Below are 20,903 nucleotides of genomic sequence, written 5' to 3'. Positions count from 1 at the left end.
TTCTTTTGTTATGGACCTAGCAGGAAGTAAGTAGTCTGTTGTTTTTATATACAGCCGCTGAGGTTTATAAGTTCTTTAAGGCAGTGATTTCTTTTTTTTTTTTAATTTTTTTTAACATTTATTCATCTTTGAAAGAGAGAGACAGGGAGTGAGTAGGGGAGGGGCAGAGAGAGAGGGAGACACAGAATCTGAAGCAGGCTCCAGGCTCTGAGCTGTCAGCACAGAGCCCAACGCAGGGTTCACACGACTGAGCCCCCCAGGCGCCCAGGCGGTGATTTCTTATATGAAATATTTAATATGCCAGTTTTTCTTTAAATACTGCTGTTGCATTTTCAGGGAACTATTTGTGTATTGATATAACAGAAACCTTCCTGAACCTATTTAGGAAGAGAAGATGATCACATGTTTTAATGACTATCTGTAGGGCTTTTGGCATCTTGACAGGTTTTTGCACAAGTGTATGCGGTGCAAGAATCTCCTACATATTTCTAGCAAAACAGGTATCATGGCAAGGACCCCAATCATAACTGCAGTTCTTATCTGAGCAGGCAGTGTAGTATTGCGGTTTAGACAATAGGTTTCGTGTCATGCTCCCCTGGATTTGAGTCTTGGCCCTGCCACTTGGCCAAGTTATCAGTGTCTAAGCCTCAGCAGCCTCATTCATAGAGTTTCAAAAGAATAAAAATGAGAAAATACATAGTTTATGTTTCCCAATGGTGCCCTGCACTTAATGCAATCTCCCTGCCCTGAGCCTGGGCTAGACTGGGCTAGATTTCATTAAATCGGGTTATGAAAAGATTGTGGCTTTTGTCTTGGGTGCTCTCTCACTCTCTTGGTGTGCTTTTGATCCCTCTCATTTTCTCTTGGATTGCTTGCTTTAGGAAGTCAGCTGCCCATATTATTACGCAGCCTTGTGGAGGGCTCACATGAGCTCTGTTAGAAATGGATATTTTGAGGCCTGCCAACAGCCACGAGAGACCTTGGAAGCAGATTCTTGCCCAGATGAACTTTGAATTGACTATAGCCAAGCTGAGAACTTACTTGATGGCAACCCCTCAGTAGAGACCAGGAGCCAGAGGCATTCAGTTAAGCGGCACCCAGTTCCCTTACCTACAAACTGTGAGATGATAAATATTTTCTGTTTTAAACCACTAGGTTTAGGGTGATTTGTTACACAATGACAGGCAACTAATACAACACATAAAGATGTTCATCTCTGCCTGGCAGGTAGCAAGCACTACCAATCAAGAATTAGTAACACATTTCTCAAAACAAGATGAGACTTATTTCAACATTATGGGATTATTGATCATGCACTGTAAATCATTTTCAGTATATGTGTGCACAGAGCTCATGAACAAGCCTTGTGGACAGCCACTTACCTGTTTTTGTAGATTAAAACATATAAGACAAAATTTATCAGTCATCTGAGATTATAAGATAGCATGGGAAGACAGGACCCAGGAGGTCATGTAATTCTTTCTTCTACTTCAAAATAAGATGAAATTTGAGTTGCTGAAGGTCAAAACAAAAGAGGAGATAGATAGTAATTGGCAGATGTTCCTTAGATTGACACAAAATAATTGCTAAAATCTTTTAAAGATGAATTGACAAAAATGCGAGAGTTTGTGTTTATTACTTGAACATTTTGTTACATAACAGTATCTATTTATATCTTTATGTTTATTTAATTTACAAAAGGCCATCCTACAGATTGCAGTATTTGCAGTAACCAAGACCTTGAAAAAATAATGTGGGAAAAGGTTGTTTCATCGTTTGGGAGCATGTAACAAATTACATTAAAAACTTTATGTGGAATGTCATATTAAAATCAGTCTTCTACATCCCCAAAGGCAAGGGAATTAAAAGCAAAAGTGAATTACTTTATGAAGATAAAAAGCTTCTGCACAGCAAAGGAAACAACCAACAAAACTAAAAGGCAACCAAAGGAATGGGAAAAGATATTTGCAAATGACATATCGGACAAAGGGCTAGTATCCAAAATCTATAAAGAGCTCACCAAACTCCACACCCGAAAAGCAAATAACCCAGTGAAGAAATGGGCAGAAAACATGAATAGACACTTCTCTAAAGAAGACATCCGGATGGCCAACAGGCACATGAAAAGATGTTCAGCGTCGCTCCTTATCAGGGAAATACAAATCAAAACCACACTCAGGTATCACCTCAGGCCAGTCAGAGTGGCCAAAATGAACAAATCAGGAGACTATAGATGCTGAAGAGGATGTGGAGAAACGGGAACCCTCTTGCACTGTTGGTGGGAATGCAAATTGGTGCAGCTGCTCTGGAAAGCAGTGTGGAGGTTCCTCAGAAAATTAAGAATAGACCTACCCTATGACCCAGCAATAGCACTGCTAAGAATTTATCCAAGGGACACAGGAGTACTGATGCATAGGGGCACCTGTACCCCAATGTTTGTAGCAGCACTCTCAACAATAGCCAAATTATGGAAAGAGCCTAAATGTCCATCAACTGATGAATGGATAAAGAAATTGTGGTTTATATACACAATGGAATACTACATGGCAATGAGAAAAAATGAAATATGGCCTTTTGTAGCAACGTGGATGGAACTGGAGAGTGTGATGCTAAGTGAAATAAGCCATACAGAGAAAGACAGATACCATATGGTTTCACTCTTATGTGGATCCTGAGAAACTTAACAGGAACCCATGGGGGAGGGGAAGGGAAAAAAAAAAAAAAGAGGTTAGAGTGGGAGGGAGCCAAAGCATAAGAGACTGTTGAGAACTGAGAACAAACTAAGGGTTGATGGGGGGTGGGAGGGAGGAGAGGGTGGGTGATGGGTATTGAGAGGGCACCTTTTGGGATGAGCACTGGGTGTTGTATGGAAACCAATTTGACAATAAATTTCATATATAAATAAAAAAATAAAATAAAATAAAATCAGTCTTCTGCCTTGCCAGAATCAATCCATCTTATATTTGAGATAAACTCATAGCTTGCCATTGAACTCTAAAAAGTAGGATATGGAACTTATTAATGGGTAAATATAACCTTATGGCTTAGAGCCCTAAGATAGAATTTCTGCATACTACTACTACAATTTTGTTTGCCTTTCCTTTTGTTTTTCTAAAAGTTCCCTAAATCTATGGCTTTCTTTTTTTAAGTTGTTTTGGAAATTTTTATATTTTCTTTGGAAATTGTCAGAATTGGGACTAAAGCAGTTGTTACCAGAACCTCCCCCCACCAACCCCGCGCTTTTTTTCAAATTCATTCAACTTCGCATGGGGAAGCTCATATCATAAAGTCTAGTGGCTACTATTAGGCAAGTAAGAGTAAAATCTTTACTCACTACTACAGTACATCCTTTTCTGGCCAGCTGTTTGTTTCAAGATCGAATAAGGTTGTATTCCAAGGTGGTTTGCCTGCACGTCAGAATCTGGAATGCATATTGACTTATTCTGTCCAGATGATTTTGCAAGGAGCAAAAATGAATATTCCCATAGCCCAGTGGATTCTATGGTAGTTTGAGATGAAAAGACAGGACTGCCCAAATATGTAGAACTTACTTTAGATGATTCAAAAACAGAGAATTTACTTGCCCTAAGACATCTTAAAACAAAACAAAAGAAAGCAAAAAAACAGTTTTTCAGTTGTGGCCAATAAGGTTTAAGACTCTTTATACCCGTTTTTCATTTACTCTAAAAGAGCATCTGTAATTCATCTTGTGCATGGTAGAAAGTTACACAATTTCTTTATATGTTGACATTTTTTAACTGTATAAATAGTCAGACTTGAAATATACTTTAAAGTTGAAAAGTATCCTCAAAGAGAAAAGGAGATGAGAACTCTGGATTGAAAGTCTTCCTGGGACATGAATGATGACCTGTAAATATTCTGGTAAAGAGATTAGGCCTCCATTTTCTGAAGTTCATGGTTGAGGCAGTTGGCACTGCCTTAGTTCAGGCCACTGCCCTGACTACATTGAACCTTTTAGAGTCAGAGTTATTCTAAACATGTATTTTATGTAACATTATTATCCTAAAGTTGGTTCAGAGTCCCTTTCAACATGATTTACAATAATGACATAGTTATATTCCCAGAGAGGGGATTTCATGTCTAAACTCAAGCTTTATATACAATATATCCCTCTTGCAATCAAATTTTCTTATCTGAAAATGTCAAGAACAGACGATTTTAAAAGAGAAACTCTTTATGGTTAATATACCAGTAATAAAACAGATAGCATAGAATCTCCATTAATGCAACTAGTAATGTTACACAGAAGTCTAAAGTTTCCTAGGCTGAAATGATGAGAAGCAGAATTTGAAGATACAAGAGAAAAGTAAAGATGGTCTTTAGAGCAAAAATATTTAGATGTCATACAATAAAAGTAATCACCACTCAAGAATAAATTGATCTTCTTCAAGTCTGTCAGCCCTTATTATGATGGTTTCATAAAACATACCAAACCACTACAGTTATGTTTGCATATTAAGTTTTAAAATCGATCTGCAGTCTACTTCCTTCATGTCTACATTGAGGCTAAGAGTGGTGATGTCACCACACCCAGAATAGTTCTCTGCACCTTCTAGGAATGACTCTTACCTACCCATTGTTAAATACTTAGGGAGGGCCTAGAATGTACTTGATACGTGGTAGAGTTTTTTTAAGCAAAGATAAACTCAGGTTGTAATACATTTAAATACATTTTAAAGAAGCATATATTTTAAGTGTAGGAAGACATACAAGTTTGTGAAACTGGTCTCTTAACCACCCAGAGCATCAATTTAGACTATGAAATCTCAAAATATCTTCTCGCTAAAATTCCATGCTTACTTATAAGAGGATACTCGATCAGTGTAGTCTTCTTCCTATATTTGCAGTTTGTTTTGAGTCTACAGGAGTTCTGAAGAAAAATAAATTTGTGGAGCATTTTTCCAGTTATGCTTTATGCACGTGCACACACACACACACAATTCCTAAGTTTAAAAAAGTTGGAGAAATGTTACCATACTGTAGCCATTTTGTCAATTCAAATGTTTATGAGCACAAAAGCTCTGAGGAGTTCTAAAGAAAAGAAACCTTTTTAATTCCTCATTTCCCAAGTTTACCTGACTAAAAAACCCTAAAACAAAAATAGAACATGTGCTACATAGAAATGATATTTTACACATTGTGGGAAACACTACTCTCGTTTGTAAGGACCTCAACAACTTGGAGAAATCATTGTTAGTAGTTTCCTTGGGCTGCTATAACAAAGGACCACAAACTGGATGGCTTAAAACAACAGGCATTTATTCTTTGACAGTTTAGCCTTAGAAGCTAGAAGTCTGAAATGAAGGTGTTGGCATGGCCATGCCATCTCTGAAGGCTCCAGGGCAAGATCCTAGCTCCTGCTGTTGCTGGCAGTCTGATGCATTCCTTGGTCTACAGCCACATCACCCCCGTCTCTGCCTCCATTTGCACATGGTGTTCTTCCCTGTGTCTATTTCTGTGTTTCCCTGTCTCTTGAGTAGGACAGCAGTGATTGGGTTAGAGGCCATCCTAATCTGGTATGACTTCATCTTACATCTTAATTATATCTGCAAAGACCCTTTTTCCAAATGAGTTGACATTCATATAAAGATGATTTCCAAATTTGTATCTCTTGCCCTGATCTCCCTCCTGAATTACACTCTTCTATCCAATATCTGACTTATCTGATAGGATTAGACAAACCAACCCCGTCTAAAACAAAATTCTAGTTTTCCTCACTCCAGCTGCAGTCCATCATCAGTAAATGGCAATACCATTCTGAGAATAACCTTTTATTTCTCTTCTCCATTCATCCACACTTCTAATCCATCAGCAACTCAAGTTGGTTCTATCTCAGATATGTTCCAAAACTGACCTACCATTAAGCTTCCACTGGAAGTGGTCTTAGTAACGTTATATCTTGCCCACACCAAAAGTCTCAGAACTGGGTCTTCCTCTTCCGCTCTTGCCCCACTACAGTCTGTCATCTCCAGTAACAAAATGTGGTCTTTTTCTTTTTCTTTTTTTATTTTTTTTAACGCTTTTAATTTATTTTTGAGACAGAGAGAGACAGAGCATGAACGGGGGAGGGGCAGAGAGAGAGGGAGACACAGAATTGGAAGCAGGCTCCAGGCTCCGCACCATCAGCCCAGAGCCCGACGCGGGGCTCGAACCCATGGACCGCGAGATCGTGACCTGAGCTGAAGTCGGACGCTCAACTCACTGAGCCACCCAGGCGCCCCAAAATGTGGTCTTTTTCAAACCTAGAGTGTGGTCATACTCCTGCTCAACACTCTCCAATGCCCTCCTACCACCTAGAGTGTCCTACATGCTCTGGCCACTGCCTTGTTTCTTTGATCCTCCCTCCTTCTCCCCATTGCTCATTTTGCTCCAGTTTTACTATATGTGTTGCCCATCCTTAGTCAAACCAAATCCGGACCTACATTTCGGACCTCACTCTTGAAGTTACATCTGCCATAAAATTTTCTTTCCAGATGCATTTGCATGGTGCCTTTCTTCCCTTTCTTCTTTCAGTTCTCTTCCTAACCAAAAGCTCTCACCTTGGTCTTTGTCAAGTACTACTTTGTTATTTTTTATACTACTGATCTCCACTTGAAAAGTATTAGTTTGTCTCCTCAAACTACGGTATAAATTATGATAAAACTGAGTATTGTCTGATTCATCACTGTATTTCCAGTGCCTATAATGCACATCGTAGGTGACAGAGAAATATTAAATAAATGAGCAAATGAAAGAATGTATGAATAGTCCTAAGCAGACTTTCTCCACTACAGTCAAGCCTCCTTCTTCAGTGTCTCTCAATAGTCTATCTTTGTTCTCCTAACCTGCTTTCCTCAAATTGCTAACACATCTTCTCCTCTTTATCTAAGGAAATGCTCTTGATACTCTGAGCACCTGTTCAAGTCCCACCTCCGTGAAGTTTTCACTGCAGCCCTCCTGCCATGATCCCTCCCTGTCTGTCATCTTCCGTTAGACTCCATCTTTACACATCAGCATCTAATTGTTCTTAAATTACTGTGTGTGTGTCTCTCCTGAAAGATTATAAACTTCTTAAGGACAAGGACATTATTTTATACTTTTAGTGCCCAGACCTCAGAGCAATCATGTACAAAGAGTAGGCGATTCTGACTTTTTTATTGATCAACTGATTGACTAGCTGATTAATTGATTACCTCAATCTCAAACATGTAAATGAAACAACTTGAGGGCCTGTTGTGAGGGGAAGTGTATAATAAAGTCAGAAAAAGAGGGATGTTCATATCCAGATAACACCATTAAAGGGTCGGCATCATAACAAATAAGTGACTAAAGAACTATTTCATTTCTTATTAGAAGGTAAACAGTCTTTCTTACCCAGTATGATGATGTTAACTGGAAAATCTGCCTGAGTAATCACAGTTCCAGATCATCATACTTGACCTTTCTTCAGTGCTCATGAAAGAGTTTGTTAGTGAATGTGAAAACTGAATCCAAAACATGTACTATTACTAAACTGATAACATTTGTTTATGAATCACCTTCCATCAGTGAATTTGCCAGATATCCATTCTAGCTTTATTAAAAAATTAGATCACTTTGTAAGCATAGTTTAAAATATGGTGGAGGGCAGGTTAAAAAAGTAACATTGATAAAGGTAAACCTAGTATTTTCACATCTCTTGGTATATGTTGCTGGTAGAGGCCCAAAAGATATTGAAATTAGTACTAAGTGCATTATATATATCATATATATAAGACATATAATATATATATTCAAAAACAATGTATTAGATTTTCTGGGATGTAAACAGTGCTCTTAACAGTACTATTAAAATAACCTACATAAGGGTGCCTGAGTGGCTCAGTTGGTTAAGCGTCTGACTCTTGATTTCGTCTCAGGTCATGATCTCATGGTTGTGAGATCAAGCCCTGCATCAGGCTTTGTGCTGAGTGTGGAGCCTGCTTGGTATTCTTTCTCTTTCTCTCTCTCTCTCTCTGCCCCTCCTTCCTCCAGAAAAAAAAAAAAAAAAAAAAACCATACTTGTTTGTAATTGACTTTGAATTGTGCTTTTTAGACCAAGGTATGTTCACCATCCATTGTATTGTATTTTGGAACAAAAGCTTATGTCTAGACATGTTTTTCTTTTTCTTTGCCATAGCATGAAATACTAATGGAAAGGTAAATCTAATGCAGGGAATTACTAAGAACTCATGTGTTCTTTTTTTCCCCTCCTAATCTTATTAATATTAACTTCTGGCAAGTAGTATGCTTTGAAATGGTTTTCAGCAGTATGCAAACTCAAGAGATACAAAGAGGGGGAAAAATATTTATAAAGCACAGGTGTCTATTTCTGAGACCTCAGAATTTCCAGGTTATTTCCAGGTATCTGAAAGAGCTGAATAAAGGCTGAAGCAACAGAAAATGAAGGGAAAACAAAGCAGTTAGAGCTACAGTGTTATTAAGAGATTGTAAACCCCATATCCAGAAATGTTTGCCACCACTACTCTGGACATAATATATTGTCAGCACGAAGTCATAGAATACAAATCTTTGATTCACTTTGAAATGAAAGTCACAAATACAGGACTAACTCCCAATCTTCAAGGGGCAAAAAGAGTTGAATATTTTGCAGAAATCTTCTTGCCTCAATAAAAGATAATAAGGTAATGCCTAATAAAACAGAAGCTGTTGAAATTCAGGAATTTGCCATGAACATCAGCTTGATATACTCATTTCAGAGACAGGAATTCACTGTCTTCATAAGAGAAAGATCTTAAGTGTTCCTCCTCACAGATATGATGTTATGTATCATGCCCAGGAAGCACCACCAAATTAGAAGTTCAGCTCTGTGATGGCCCAATTTATCTAGAGGATCAGTGTCACCTTATTGCTCCTTGAAGTGTTGAGTTCCTGTTGATTTAATGGATCCCTGCCTTCAGAAAGTCCTGGAGAGGCTTAGTGAAAGATGCAAAATGAACTTTGGAGCTGTCTAACCCCAAAACCAGTATGGCCATCATCATATAATCCACTAATTCCACAAGCAAAAGAAGAGAAGTGCTTGATATGTTTAAGTAAACATTTTATCAAACCTTCATATATATATTATGCTTTTAAAATTTTTACAGAATATGTATTCATTCTGAATGGAGAAGTAGAGATGATTATTGTTACTTAGCAACAGTCACAGGTTGCGTGTTATGTGAGCTTGTGTGATAGGCCTTCTAAAGCAGAAAAGTTTATCCTCCATCTCATATTCAGAAATTCTAATATATTCAGTTAAATTTCATTTTAATGGAACTCCTGATTATTCTAGGGGCTTCTAGAAGACTGAACTATTAAAGCTAACACTTATGATATATGAACATGAGTTATGAAACTTAATTGTAAAGCAGACACCCATGAAGCCACCTCCAAAATGAACCCATGTGTCTCACCCAGCCTGACACTATCCTCTACATACAACTCCAGATACAACCATCCTCATTTGTGATTGCATAATTTCCTTGCCTTAAAAAGAAATATATTATTGCCTATTGATGTAACTCAAAATAATACACTTTAAAATTTTGCTTGGCTTTGTGCTATATGAAAAAAAGGACATCAGACTATCTCCAGTCTGACCACTTCCATTTTAAATTCAATTTTATTACAAATATTCACTAATTTATATTCTTCTGAAATATTTGATGGTATAGTTAGTAATTTGTTTCTTAACATGCAATATATTCAGGTTTATTATAAAGTTGTAATTAAGATAGCATTATATTTGTGTAGGGACAGGTAAATTGTATATTGGAACAGAATAAGGAGACTAAAGACAGACTCTTGCATATATGGAAACCTGATTCAAGGTAGAAATAACACTGCAGATGACATATGCTTTGGCTCATGCATAATTTTTAAATAATTTTTAAGTAAATTTTAAATAAATAATAAAATATCCATTTTTATATAAGTACATATAAAATTATAAATACACAATGGAAAAGTATGCAACGATTTAAGAGAAGAAAACAGGGGTGATCCTCTTATACACTGCAGATTGGACTACTATATTAGTATCCTCACTCTATAAAGCAATTTGGTATTATCTATCACAATTTAAAATATGCAAATATAGGGGCGCCTGGGTGGCTCAGTCGGTTAAGCGTCCGGCTTCAGCTCAGGTCACGATCTCGCCGTCTGTGAGTTCGAGCCCCGCGTCGGGCTCTGGGGGCTGATGGCTCAGAGCCTGGGGCCTGCTTCCAATTCTGTGTCTCCCTCTCTCTCTGCCCCTCCCCTGTTGATGCTCTGTCGCTCTCTGTCTCAAAAATAAAAATAAACGTTAAAAAAATTTTTTTAAAATATGCAAATATTATGATGTAGAAATTTCACCTGTTAGAATCTGACCAAGAGACAGCATCAAAGATCTTTTGAAAGGAGTGCACTCAGGTTGTTAATGTCCTTGGTGCTTCAAAAACAAGACAAAACTGGAGTAAATTGACATGTCTATCAGTGAGGAGAGTGGCTACATAGATCATGGAACGCAGTCAAGTAATGTCTTAAATGAGATCGGGAAAATTTCAGTAATAAAATTTCCACTAAAGCAGTTGAAATAAAGTGATTGTATGCACTCTCCCATAGTTAAAAATTATTAAGATCTGGATCAAATATTTTAAAAACCTATCTTTAAATGCTTGAAAACATCCCAAAATGGATAGAAACTGGGAATGGACTGGAGTTAGTTATTAGTACACTCTGCTGTACTATTTGAATTTGGACCAAGTGCAAATTTTTTAAAACTACAAGTATTTATATTTCAATTTGTTTTATATATATTAAAATAAAACTTTTAAAAATTCACCTTGATCTCCTACATATTTTTTAGATTAGGTCGAACATGTTTTCACTTTTAGAATTAAACATGTATCTGTCATTTCCTGGTAGACTGCCTTGCTCTGTTTGAGTAACTATTTACTGATTCATTCAATCTCAGTAAATATTTACTGAGGGTCTAACATGTGCCAGACCCTCTTCTAGTTGCTGGGGTACAATAGTCAGCAAGACACACAAGGTCTCCACTCACTGGGGGTTTATATTGTCATGATGAGCTGTCTTGTTGAATAGACATGTATAAGCAGAGGCATATATTCACCTAAAGGTATATCATCTGAGAGAAGAAGGGGGAAATAAAAACAGGAAAAAGGATGAGGAGAAATCCTATTTCTGTATGTACATTAATGTAAAACTGTTAGAATTGAAGGGACTCTTAGTAGTGTTCAATTTGTTTACATGAGCATTTTGCTAAATACAATGCATTTTTATTAACTAATTTTTAGGATATTTCAAAGTTTTAATCTTCCAGTTTTTCAGTCATTTTGAATGTCAGCAGATTGTAGAAGTGGAATTTAACAGAATTCTTGGTTGGATTTTTTTCTTTTATGTTGGGGAAAGCTTGTCAGAAGATTATGTCAAATTTCACATAAGTATGAAAGGTATATTCTGTGAAATGGAATTTACTTAACTTTGTGAATTCCTTCATTGTTTTCTAACCTATAGGCAATGTGTTGTCTTTGGTTATTTTTATACCAGGGGCAAATTTATTTTTCATTTAAGTTTTTAATTTCAATTCCAGTATAGTTAATATACAGTGTTATGTTTCAGGTATACAATATAGTGATTCACCAGTGCTATACATTACTCAGTGCTTATCATAAGTATACTCTTTAATCACCATCACCTATTTCACCCATCCGCCAATCTGCCTCCTCTCTGGTTGCCATCAGTTTGTTTTTTATTGTTAAGAGTCTCTTTCTTGGTTTGGCTTTCTCTCGTTTTTTCCCTTCACTCATTTGTTTTGTTTCTTAAATTCCACATATGCATGAAATCATACGGTATTTGTGTTTCTCTGACTTATTTCACTTAATGTTATACTTCCTGACTCCATCCATGTGATTGAGAATGGCAAGATTTCATTCTTTTTCATGGTCATGGCTGAATAATATTCCTCTTTGTGTGTGGGGTGCACACACACACACACACGTGTGTGTGTGTGTGTGTGTGTGTGTGTGTGTGTGCTGATCAAATGTATGCTATTTCTCTAGTAACTGAATACTAATACCAATTTTAAAATTATAATGATTATTATCACTGCACTTTAGATAATATAGGCCAGAATTAGTGACTACATTGTCTCTGAGTTTAAAGCACTATTTGGTTTTCTAAATCATCTTAAGCCCTTATCTAGTGGGCTTCAGTGGCATAATATTCCTTACCCCTCAACTAAGTGTATTTTTTTTTCTCTTTTTCTCTCCCTCTTTTAAAAAAAATCAACAGCTTGATCAAGTCATCCGCCAAAGAAGCCTGTCCAGTTTGGAACTGTTCCTCTCTTGTGCTCAGAAACAGTTAAGTGCTTTAATAGCTACAGAACCAGTTGACATTGAATAAAGAGAACATGACAAGCAAACCCACACTGGCAATGGATAAATCATTAGACCTCTAAAATACATGCTGTGAATTCTAAAGATGCTTTTGTTTTCTTTCCAAACCTTGCAGAATTGATTTCCACTTCAAGGGTAAACTAAACCAATATTTAGAAGAACTATCACAAGATCTAATTTATTTTCTCTTGTTTTCTCCTTTACATTTACTGTTATTTTCATAGTAGTAGGAGCAGCAGCAGCAACAGAAAATAAAATGTGACCCAAAAACCGTTGAAAATTGCCACATTACCAAAAAGTTAATTAAACTTCATATTCTCTGGTGGCCTATTACATAGTATTTGGTAAAAGTAGTAAATACCTTTACTTATTGCTTCACAGTGGCTCCTGATAAGATTCTGGAATGTAGCCATACATTTATTTGATTTTGCGGATAAACAGCATGGATTTCCACATCACTAATTTATCTGTGTAACTGGGATATAAAACACTGACGTGACAGAGTCATTCTGATATTACCAAACCCCTTTTCTATAGAGGGATCTATGTATTTTCATTGGTAGTGATTAAAAATACTGAACATTATTATATTAATTCAGCTTTGATCTGATGTACCACTTAAAGGGGTATGTGTGTGATATATGCTTACTTCCTGTTTCTGTTCTTCGGAGGCACTATAATTCAATAAAATCATTTTTCTTATTAATCCTATCATGAACTTAATCTCTAGAAAGATAATATAACTTAGCCATTTATAGGAATTCAGGTTCAATATAAAAGATATGAAATCCTTTCCCATTACTTCAGAATGTATTTAAATTATGAGCAGTGTACTTTAATGCAAAATCATGAGTCTTTTTAACATCAGAATTAAAATGCTGTCATTAAAATGTATGCAAACATTTTGTCTTGTTTTCTGAAATGCTTCTATTTCCATGGGCTTTGTACTTTTCTGGGATTTCTCAATCTAATAAAAAGAACTCCAAAAGCTTACTTGGTTATTATTTTTCCTTTTTTAATCTTTCAAAAATTGATTCTTTTAAAAAAAATTTTCTTAAACTTCTATATTTATGGATGATGATGTTTTTATACCTGCACCTAAACATTTGAAATAAAATTTGCCAACAGTCGTTTTTAAGTGTTGATAACTACTTAGTTTTCTCTTATAAATTTAAATGAGAAATTAAAGCAAACAGCAACATAGTAAATCAAGGAGGAGGGCTTTTAATTCAGGAACAAGCCAATAACACAATGTTATAGTCATATTTAAAATCAGTTGACTCTTAGGGCACCTTGATGGCTCAGTGGTTAAACGTCCAGCTCTTGATTTTGGCTTAGGTCATGTCACGGTTTGTGAGTTTCAACCCCAGCCCCAACTGGGATCTATGCTGACAGTGTAGAGCCTGCTTGGGATTCTCTCTCTCTTCTCTCTCTCCCTCTCTCTCTCTCTCTCTCTCTCTGTCTCTCTGCCCTTCCCCCTCTCTTGCATGCATGTGCGCTCTCTCGCTCTCTCTCTCCAGATAAAGTTTAAAAAAATCACTTGACTCTCTGTCATCAAATTTGAAATGATCAGGTATTTTACAAGTCGCTTAAATGTGAATTAGATGAAAATGAAGCATAGGTCACTGATACTAAGACTCAGACTAAGATCCAGAGACAGTGGAAATGTCAAGAAAATCTAGTCTATACCTCTCTTTCATGCCTGTACCACCACAGATTGATTTTTTTCTCTTCTGTTTGGGGTTCCAGCTTTGCTATTGGCTTAGACTAATTGTTGTCTGAAGTAATTTGGAACAAATTGGTACTGATCAGTCTACAGGTATTTGCAGAATACCCACCAAGCACAAGAAACTCCTGGATTGCTACAGTGCTTTTTTTTTTCCACAGAGCTGCCCTTAAAGATAACTAAGCATAATCATCTGGGCAAAGAATCAATTATTTGAGTACATTGATCCTTCCAAACCGAATTAGCCGATAATCTGTTTCAGTGATGTTCAAGTTACGGATTTCCTCTTTAAGAACTGTATTCTCCTTTTGCTCTGGTTATCAAAAGGACATAGACTATCTCCAGTAGTACTCACTAAGAGAATTAAATGCTTCAAGACTGTGCCATGACTAAAGGTAAGAGTTTTTCCCTGAAATGTGAGCCCAAAGTCTCAAAGAAAAATACCCAAATGTTTTGTTTTTAAACTTTCTTTGCCCATTGTATGATTCTGCTAATTATTTTTATGTAGCAGTTTCTACCTTTATGTTTAGGTGACTAAGGCACCATTCTGAAAGGCTGAGAGGAAGACAGCAGTTAGATGTTTTGAATGATAAGCTTTATCAAAACAGTGACTGCATTTTTAATAGCATGCTTGAGGGTTCATTAGTAGAAAAGTTTTCTGCCCCTGCAAATGAGTATCTTCTTTGTGCCAAGTATTTTCACATCTTATACCAATACCCTATAGTTTAAACAGCCCTGTGAAGGAGATGATCTATCCATATTTATTAGTGGAGAGGTATTTACTTGCTCATGCATGATGAATGACCAAGTGGAGTTGGGATTCAACCTCAAAGCTTTCAACATGCAGTTTACTCATTCTAGTACACTGGAGATGCTTAATATTCTCTCCATGAGAAGATATCTGAAACTCTCTCTTCCATGTAATCTCATCACACTATTTTAATCTTTTAAGAGGAAGACTACCCTCCCTCCTTGTAAACCTAGTTGGAGTTCTGGCTCTGCCTCATTGTAATTGTGGAATGTTGAACAAGTCGCCTGACCAATTTGAGTCTCCGTTTTCTCTTTGTGAGGTAGAAATAGCGATTTTTATAGGCTTTTTGTGAAAATTAAATTAAGCTTTTAAAATGCTCCATATACAGGCCATGTTGGTGTGGCCACCAGTTCACAATTACTCCCCTTTCTCTGGGAACTGTCCATGAGATACAAGTGTGGTTACCCACACACAACTGGTTAAACAATATGGTCCAGCCTCTCTGACCTAGACTGATCCACAAGTGAAGATCTGACCTCAACTGGGCCTCCTGTGCAGAGTCATCTGGTGAGACACTTAACTACTTTACCCTACGGAACCAGAGATGAGAACTTCTGAGGTTGAAAGTCCCCTGATCCCTGCCTTGCCTGAGTCCTGGATTCTATGAGATACCCAAATATTCTTGCAGTATGCCAACACCACTTACTTTTTTCCCCTAAGCTAGCCAGAGCCAGTTTCTATTCCGTGTAACCAAAAGAATATTAATCAAGGCAATCCAGCACAGAGCCCAGCACATAATCCCTGGATACTCGACACTTGTAAATTCTTCATTTCCTCCACCATAGTAATCCACATCCAAAATGGGAACACTCTTTGATTTATTTTAAGGAATGTTAAAAATATAACTGAACCAAAGCCCCTATTGTCTAACAAAGCCAAGTAAATCACAGATACCTAAAACTATGAACAAACAGTGCCCTATTTAGAACTTCTCTGTCACTCAGAATCTGGAGTAGAGGTTTAAACTCAGCTTTGCTAAATGCTGATTCATGTTCCAATTCAAAGGAGCCTTGCTCAGTGATTGCTCTGAAATTAAAACCAGAACAATGTCCCTATGATTGGTGTTACTCTGCACTGAGTCAAGCATCTATAATGACTTTTTTTTTTTTAATCCAGCAGTTAAACTGAATGGAATCAGGAAATGCTATCTATGCTTTAAAAAACAATAAAAGCAAAAGAATTATCTGTTCACCTAATTTAAAAGATAGCCTTTGCATATTAAATCCTGAACAAGGGGGGAGGGGGAGAAGCCATATGTAAAAACCTGGAAAACATTAAAAAGCCCCAAGAGAAAAAGGCAAGTTGGATCAAAGCATTTAGCTCCTAGTCTTCTGTTTACATACCAGCAAACAACTCTACTGTGTCTCCAAAGACTCTGCTAACAAGAAGCAGAAAGCCAACGTGTTCTGAGTCCATGGGCCACTTACTTGTAGCATCACCACCAGCATCACATTAAGTGGACAGAAACTATATGAGCACTGCCAGCTGGGACAGCCAGAATTTGTTTAAGCCCAGCAAAACTAAAACTGTTCCTTCTATTTAATTGAAAACTAAACACATTTTCATACACCTCATCTGCCACAATGCAGGGGCTACTTGGGCATCAATCATTGCTCCATAAATAGAAGGAAAAGTGCTGGTAAAATCTCCCTCGCTCTTCTCTAGTTTTCTGTTTTCCTTTTCTCAGAAGCATCCATTCTCAACAAGTTGATGACCTTTATTTTTTTTTATTTTTTTTTTAATGTTTATTTATTTTTGAGAGAGAAAGCATGACCAAGGGAAGGGCAGAGAGAGAGACACACACACACAGAATCCAAAGCAGCCTCCAGGCTCTGAGCTTCCAGCACAGAGCCCGACACAGGACTCGAACCCATGAACATCAAGATCATGACCTGAGTCAAAGTCGGACGCTTAACTAACTGAACCACCCCAGCGCCCCAAGTTGATTCCCTTTAAATTGTACCTCCCCCATCCCTGCATGTTACATACTGGACTTTCGTATGGAGTATTTATAGAAGCAAATATTTTGTGTTAATTGTCATTTTTAATTAATCTGTGTTCTTAGTTTTTGTTGTATAATCTCTCCTCCGTAAGGGAGAACACATATCTGTTTCATTTATTGTGTCTTGAAGGCATTCCATAGTGCCTAGCCTGTGGTGTGAACTTCGTATATAATTGTGAGTTCATAAATAATTGAATCAATCAAGCAATCGATCATTGCACTTGTAATATAATAAATCAACTAATTCTGAGATAGTGGAGTCTGACCACTAATTTAAAGGACTGGCTATGATTACTGTATTTCCATTTTTTAAATGTTTTTATTCATTTTTGAGTAGGGGAGAGGCAGAGAGAGAGAGAGAGACAGAATCCAAAGCAGGCTCCAGGCTCTGAGCCTTCAGCACAGAGCCCCATGCGGGGCTCAAACCCGTGAACCTTGAGATCATGACCTGAGCTGAAGTTGGACGCTTAACCAACTGAGCCACCCAGCCACCTCTAACTACTGTATTTCTAAATGAAGGTTTGGTAGGAAAGTTACCTCTCATAAAACAGTAACCAGCCTTCAATGAATCAACAAAACTTCTGAACACTCTAAGGTGAATTCTGTACTTCCAAATGCTACTGAAATGACTAAATCACTATATCATAACTACTAGAATGCAGCTCAATTAATAGAGATGTGCTACCCAAATTTAGAAGCTCTTCTAAGGGTGGGCGGAGGGAAGAACATCTGGAAAATGATGTGTGGAATAATTTCTTACGGTTCTAAGAAGTGCCTGGCCCTAAGAGTAAGAAACAGCTTTCTGTTGAGTGGGCGGTAAGGTAAGTGTTAGCCTCACTGGTCATGGTCCATCAGGTTTCGGTTACAAAACGAAATGAGGAAGAAAGGCTGGAGAAGAGATTGCGCAGGGTTCTGTGATCAAGAGTAAAAGATTCAGAGGGCCCCATTGGAGTTGTGGTTGAGAGGAGAAGGAAGGTGTTTAAGAGTGGAATAGGTCAGGGAATGTCCAGAGCAATGTGGTGTGAGAGTCCTGATCACAGAATCCAAAGAATATCTGATAGGCTTTTAAAATCCACCTCTAACTCCCATTTGTGAAATGAGCTGGTCTTGTATTTTTGAGAAATACACAGAAATCAAAAAACAAACTCATTCAAAAGGTAGGAAAACTTGACTCAGTCCTGGCAAACATTTGGTTCTCAGAAGTCTGGGAGCTGTCTTAGAAAGAAAAATCTGAAGCCACAGAATGTACAAATCACTAATTTCAACAGAGCTCAGATACTGAAACAGATTGTAGAAAACTTCTTATGTCAAGATATAGAAGTAATGAATTTTGAGTTTTTGCTCTTTCGCGTTGGTGCTGTTCTGTAAAATGTTAGTAACTGCTAGACACGAGGGAAAGCACTATCTTTCTTTTTGCCTGTTTTCCATAACAACCCAAAATGTAAGTATTTAATTTAAGCTATAAAAAATTTAAACAATGATTCAGGTAGTAAAATTTTAGTTCTTGTCTCAGTGAGCTGTTCTTTAAAATCCATCCTATATTATAAATTGTATAGGCAAACCAGTATGTTTTTAAGCAACACATATTTCTCTTGCACTTTTCTTTTTGTCTCAGAAAGCAGGGGAAGAACTCTTGCACTTTGTATCAAATGAGAACTGTTTTTGAAATGTTGGTAGCCGTTATATAAAATGAAGTAAACTAGGTGGAAATATCAAATCAGACTTTTTAGAAAACTCTGGTCTGTTCTTTCAAGACAATCCAGATAAATAACCAGCTAGCTAAAGTTGTTGAAAAAAGAGATTTGTTCACTTTTATATAAACGAAATTTTGTCAGTGTCAGGGTAATCGACCTAATACAACCCTTTGTTATGCTGGTAGTTCCTCACCTGAAGGAATTTTGTGTTCAGAAGTGTTTTCTCCCTATTCCTTATCATTTGAGATGCATACTCTCTATTAACACACATTAAGTAGTCTAAACATTCTGTATAACCCATAATGCAGTGTTGTATGCACCTTCACCTTAAATGTAACAGGGCCAGTGCCCTACTTGTTTTAGTCTCTCTTTCTATGTGATCCCATCTGATTCCCTGGCTTTTTATATATTGCCCGTATGCCGAAGACCACCAGATTTGTGTCTCCAGCCCAGTTCTCTGAAGTCCAGAGCCCTATCTTCAGCTTCCTACTTAATATTAACACTTGATGCGGTACTTCGCATACTAAACCCAATGCTCTTCGCTCTTCGCCACCACCCCTCCTCTGCTACTCGGAGGTCTTTTCTCTATCTTTTGTAATATTTCCCATCTCAGCAAATGTCAATATTATCTCCCCCTTTCTCTCTTTTCTCCCCCCTCGCTCCCTACCACAAAGTCAGTCCTGTCAGTTTTCCTCGAAGGTTTCGCCTGAATCTATCTACTTTTTCCCATTCATTTCACTACTACCTCCCTGACCAAAGCCTTCATTATCTCTTGCCTAGACTTTTAAAATAGTCTCCTAAGTGATCCCTTGCTTCCGTTCTTGCTCCCAAATAATCAGTTCTCCACATTACAACTAATGATCTCCTAAGACCTAAATTTATTGAAACAACTAATGTCTCTGTGGGAAAACTCATTCATAAGTTCACTTTGAATGCTAAGAATGTATACAATGTAGTAGGGATAGAATAAAGTCGTCGGTGGTGGTTTGTGTCATTGCGGCAGAGATACTAACAGGATGAAGTACAGATGGTAAAAGCACGACTGGGTTGAAGACAAGGAGAAAGTTGGTAAATGAATGGCTAAGACACTTGCAAATCTCCAGTGGGTATGTATGTACCTGGGAGCCAGCTGGTTCCTTTTTCACCCTCTTTTCTTCTATATGGCTTCAGGTTTGACCTGCCTGCCTCTCTTTACTATGACTTACTCTGCAAAGCAAAGTGTCTTTCCTCGAAGGTTTACTGTGGAACAGAATTCAATAGTACAAATATCCACAAGCTCTTATGTAATCCTTTCAAGATTGGTTAGGAATTTTATTTGTGATGGTGGGAGAAGTGGAAGTAGAAAAGATACCCTTTTTTACCCCTAGCCCTTGAGGTAAAGATAAATCTTCATATAGAATTGTGTATACTGCAAAAGAATATGTGGCTTCAAGTTATTCGGTGCATTTTCTGACTGAGTTAAGGTGTAGAATAAACAGGGTCCAGGTACAGGATAATGAAAGAATAGCCCTGGCTTGGAGCACAAAGGACCAACATTTTCTCAGCCTTAATTATCCTTCTAGGGAGGAGGGATGGGCTTCTCAGCCCTCATGAAAAGGGCTTATTTTCTCCTTGCCATGTGGCACCACCAATCTCACCATTATGGTGAACATGGACAAATAATGAGAAAGGAAGCATAAATAAGATGGGATAGGTATCATGAGGGATAAGACATGACAAAATCCAAGAGATTCCAAATAGGAGCAGTAGGAAAGGAAAGAACCATTTCACTGCCTACTGCTTGCCTTAGGTAACAGTTTCAGCCTGTCCTTTCTTGAAGAGCTATTCTAATGAGTATGCAGTTGACCAGTAGAAATACTTGAGAGGTGCAATGTGTCAGGTAACCCTTGGGCAATCAACTTTTCTTCACCAAGCAGAGATCACTGTCAGGTGGCCATGCTTCATTCCTTTATAAAATTGAGAACATGGAACCACAACATTGGAGCAATTCCATTCCCATGAAGTAAGTCAAAACAAGGAGTGAGAGTAGAGGCACAAGACAGTATTCAGTCTTACATTTTGTGCCAGAAGTATTTTTACAAACTTCTTAAGGAATAAGAAAAATAAGGGGAATATATGTTAGTATGCTCAGTGAGAAAAAAATTGTAATTGAATACCTTGACTGTCAATCATTTAGCCAGACTTCCTGATAGAAATTATGGAGATGATGGAAACTGTATATTATATATGCTTTATGTAATGATAGTAGCCA

At 37.4% G+C, this 20,903-nt stretch overlaps 1 protein-coding gene across 27 annotated transcripts in view; it reads left to right on the top strand.

Moving 5' to 3' along the window:
• Positions 1-13,412, top strand: part of CCDC91 (coiled-coil domain containing 91) — a 362,057-nt gene extending 348,645 nt beyond the window's left edge. For all 27 annotated transcript variants that reach the window (XM_086713753.1, XM_086713739.1, XM_086713733.1 and 24 more), the window contains one exon: positions 12,316-13,412. In XM_086713753.1, coding sequence (XP_086569879.1) covers positions 12,316-12,426 — 111 coding nt within the window. In that variant the 3' untranslated portion in view covers positions 12,427-13,412. The remainder of the gene's footprint in view (positions 1-12,315) is intronic.
• Positions 13,413-20,903: the final 7,491 nt, after the last annotated feature.

Source organism: Puma concolor, chromosome B4 (assembly GCF_028749965.1).
Source record: "Puma concolor isolate L17-30 chromosome B4, mPumCon1.1.hap2, whole genome shotgun sequence".
Taxonomy (NCBI): domain Eukaryota; kingdom Metazoa; phylum Chordata; class Mammalia; order Carnivora; family Felidae; genus Puma; species Puma concolor.
The sequence above is the reverse complement of the archived record's forward strand: the minus strand, read 5'-3'. Positions and strand labels throughout refer to the sequence as shown.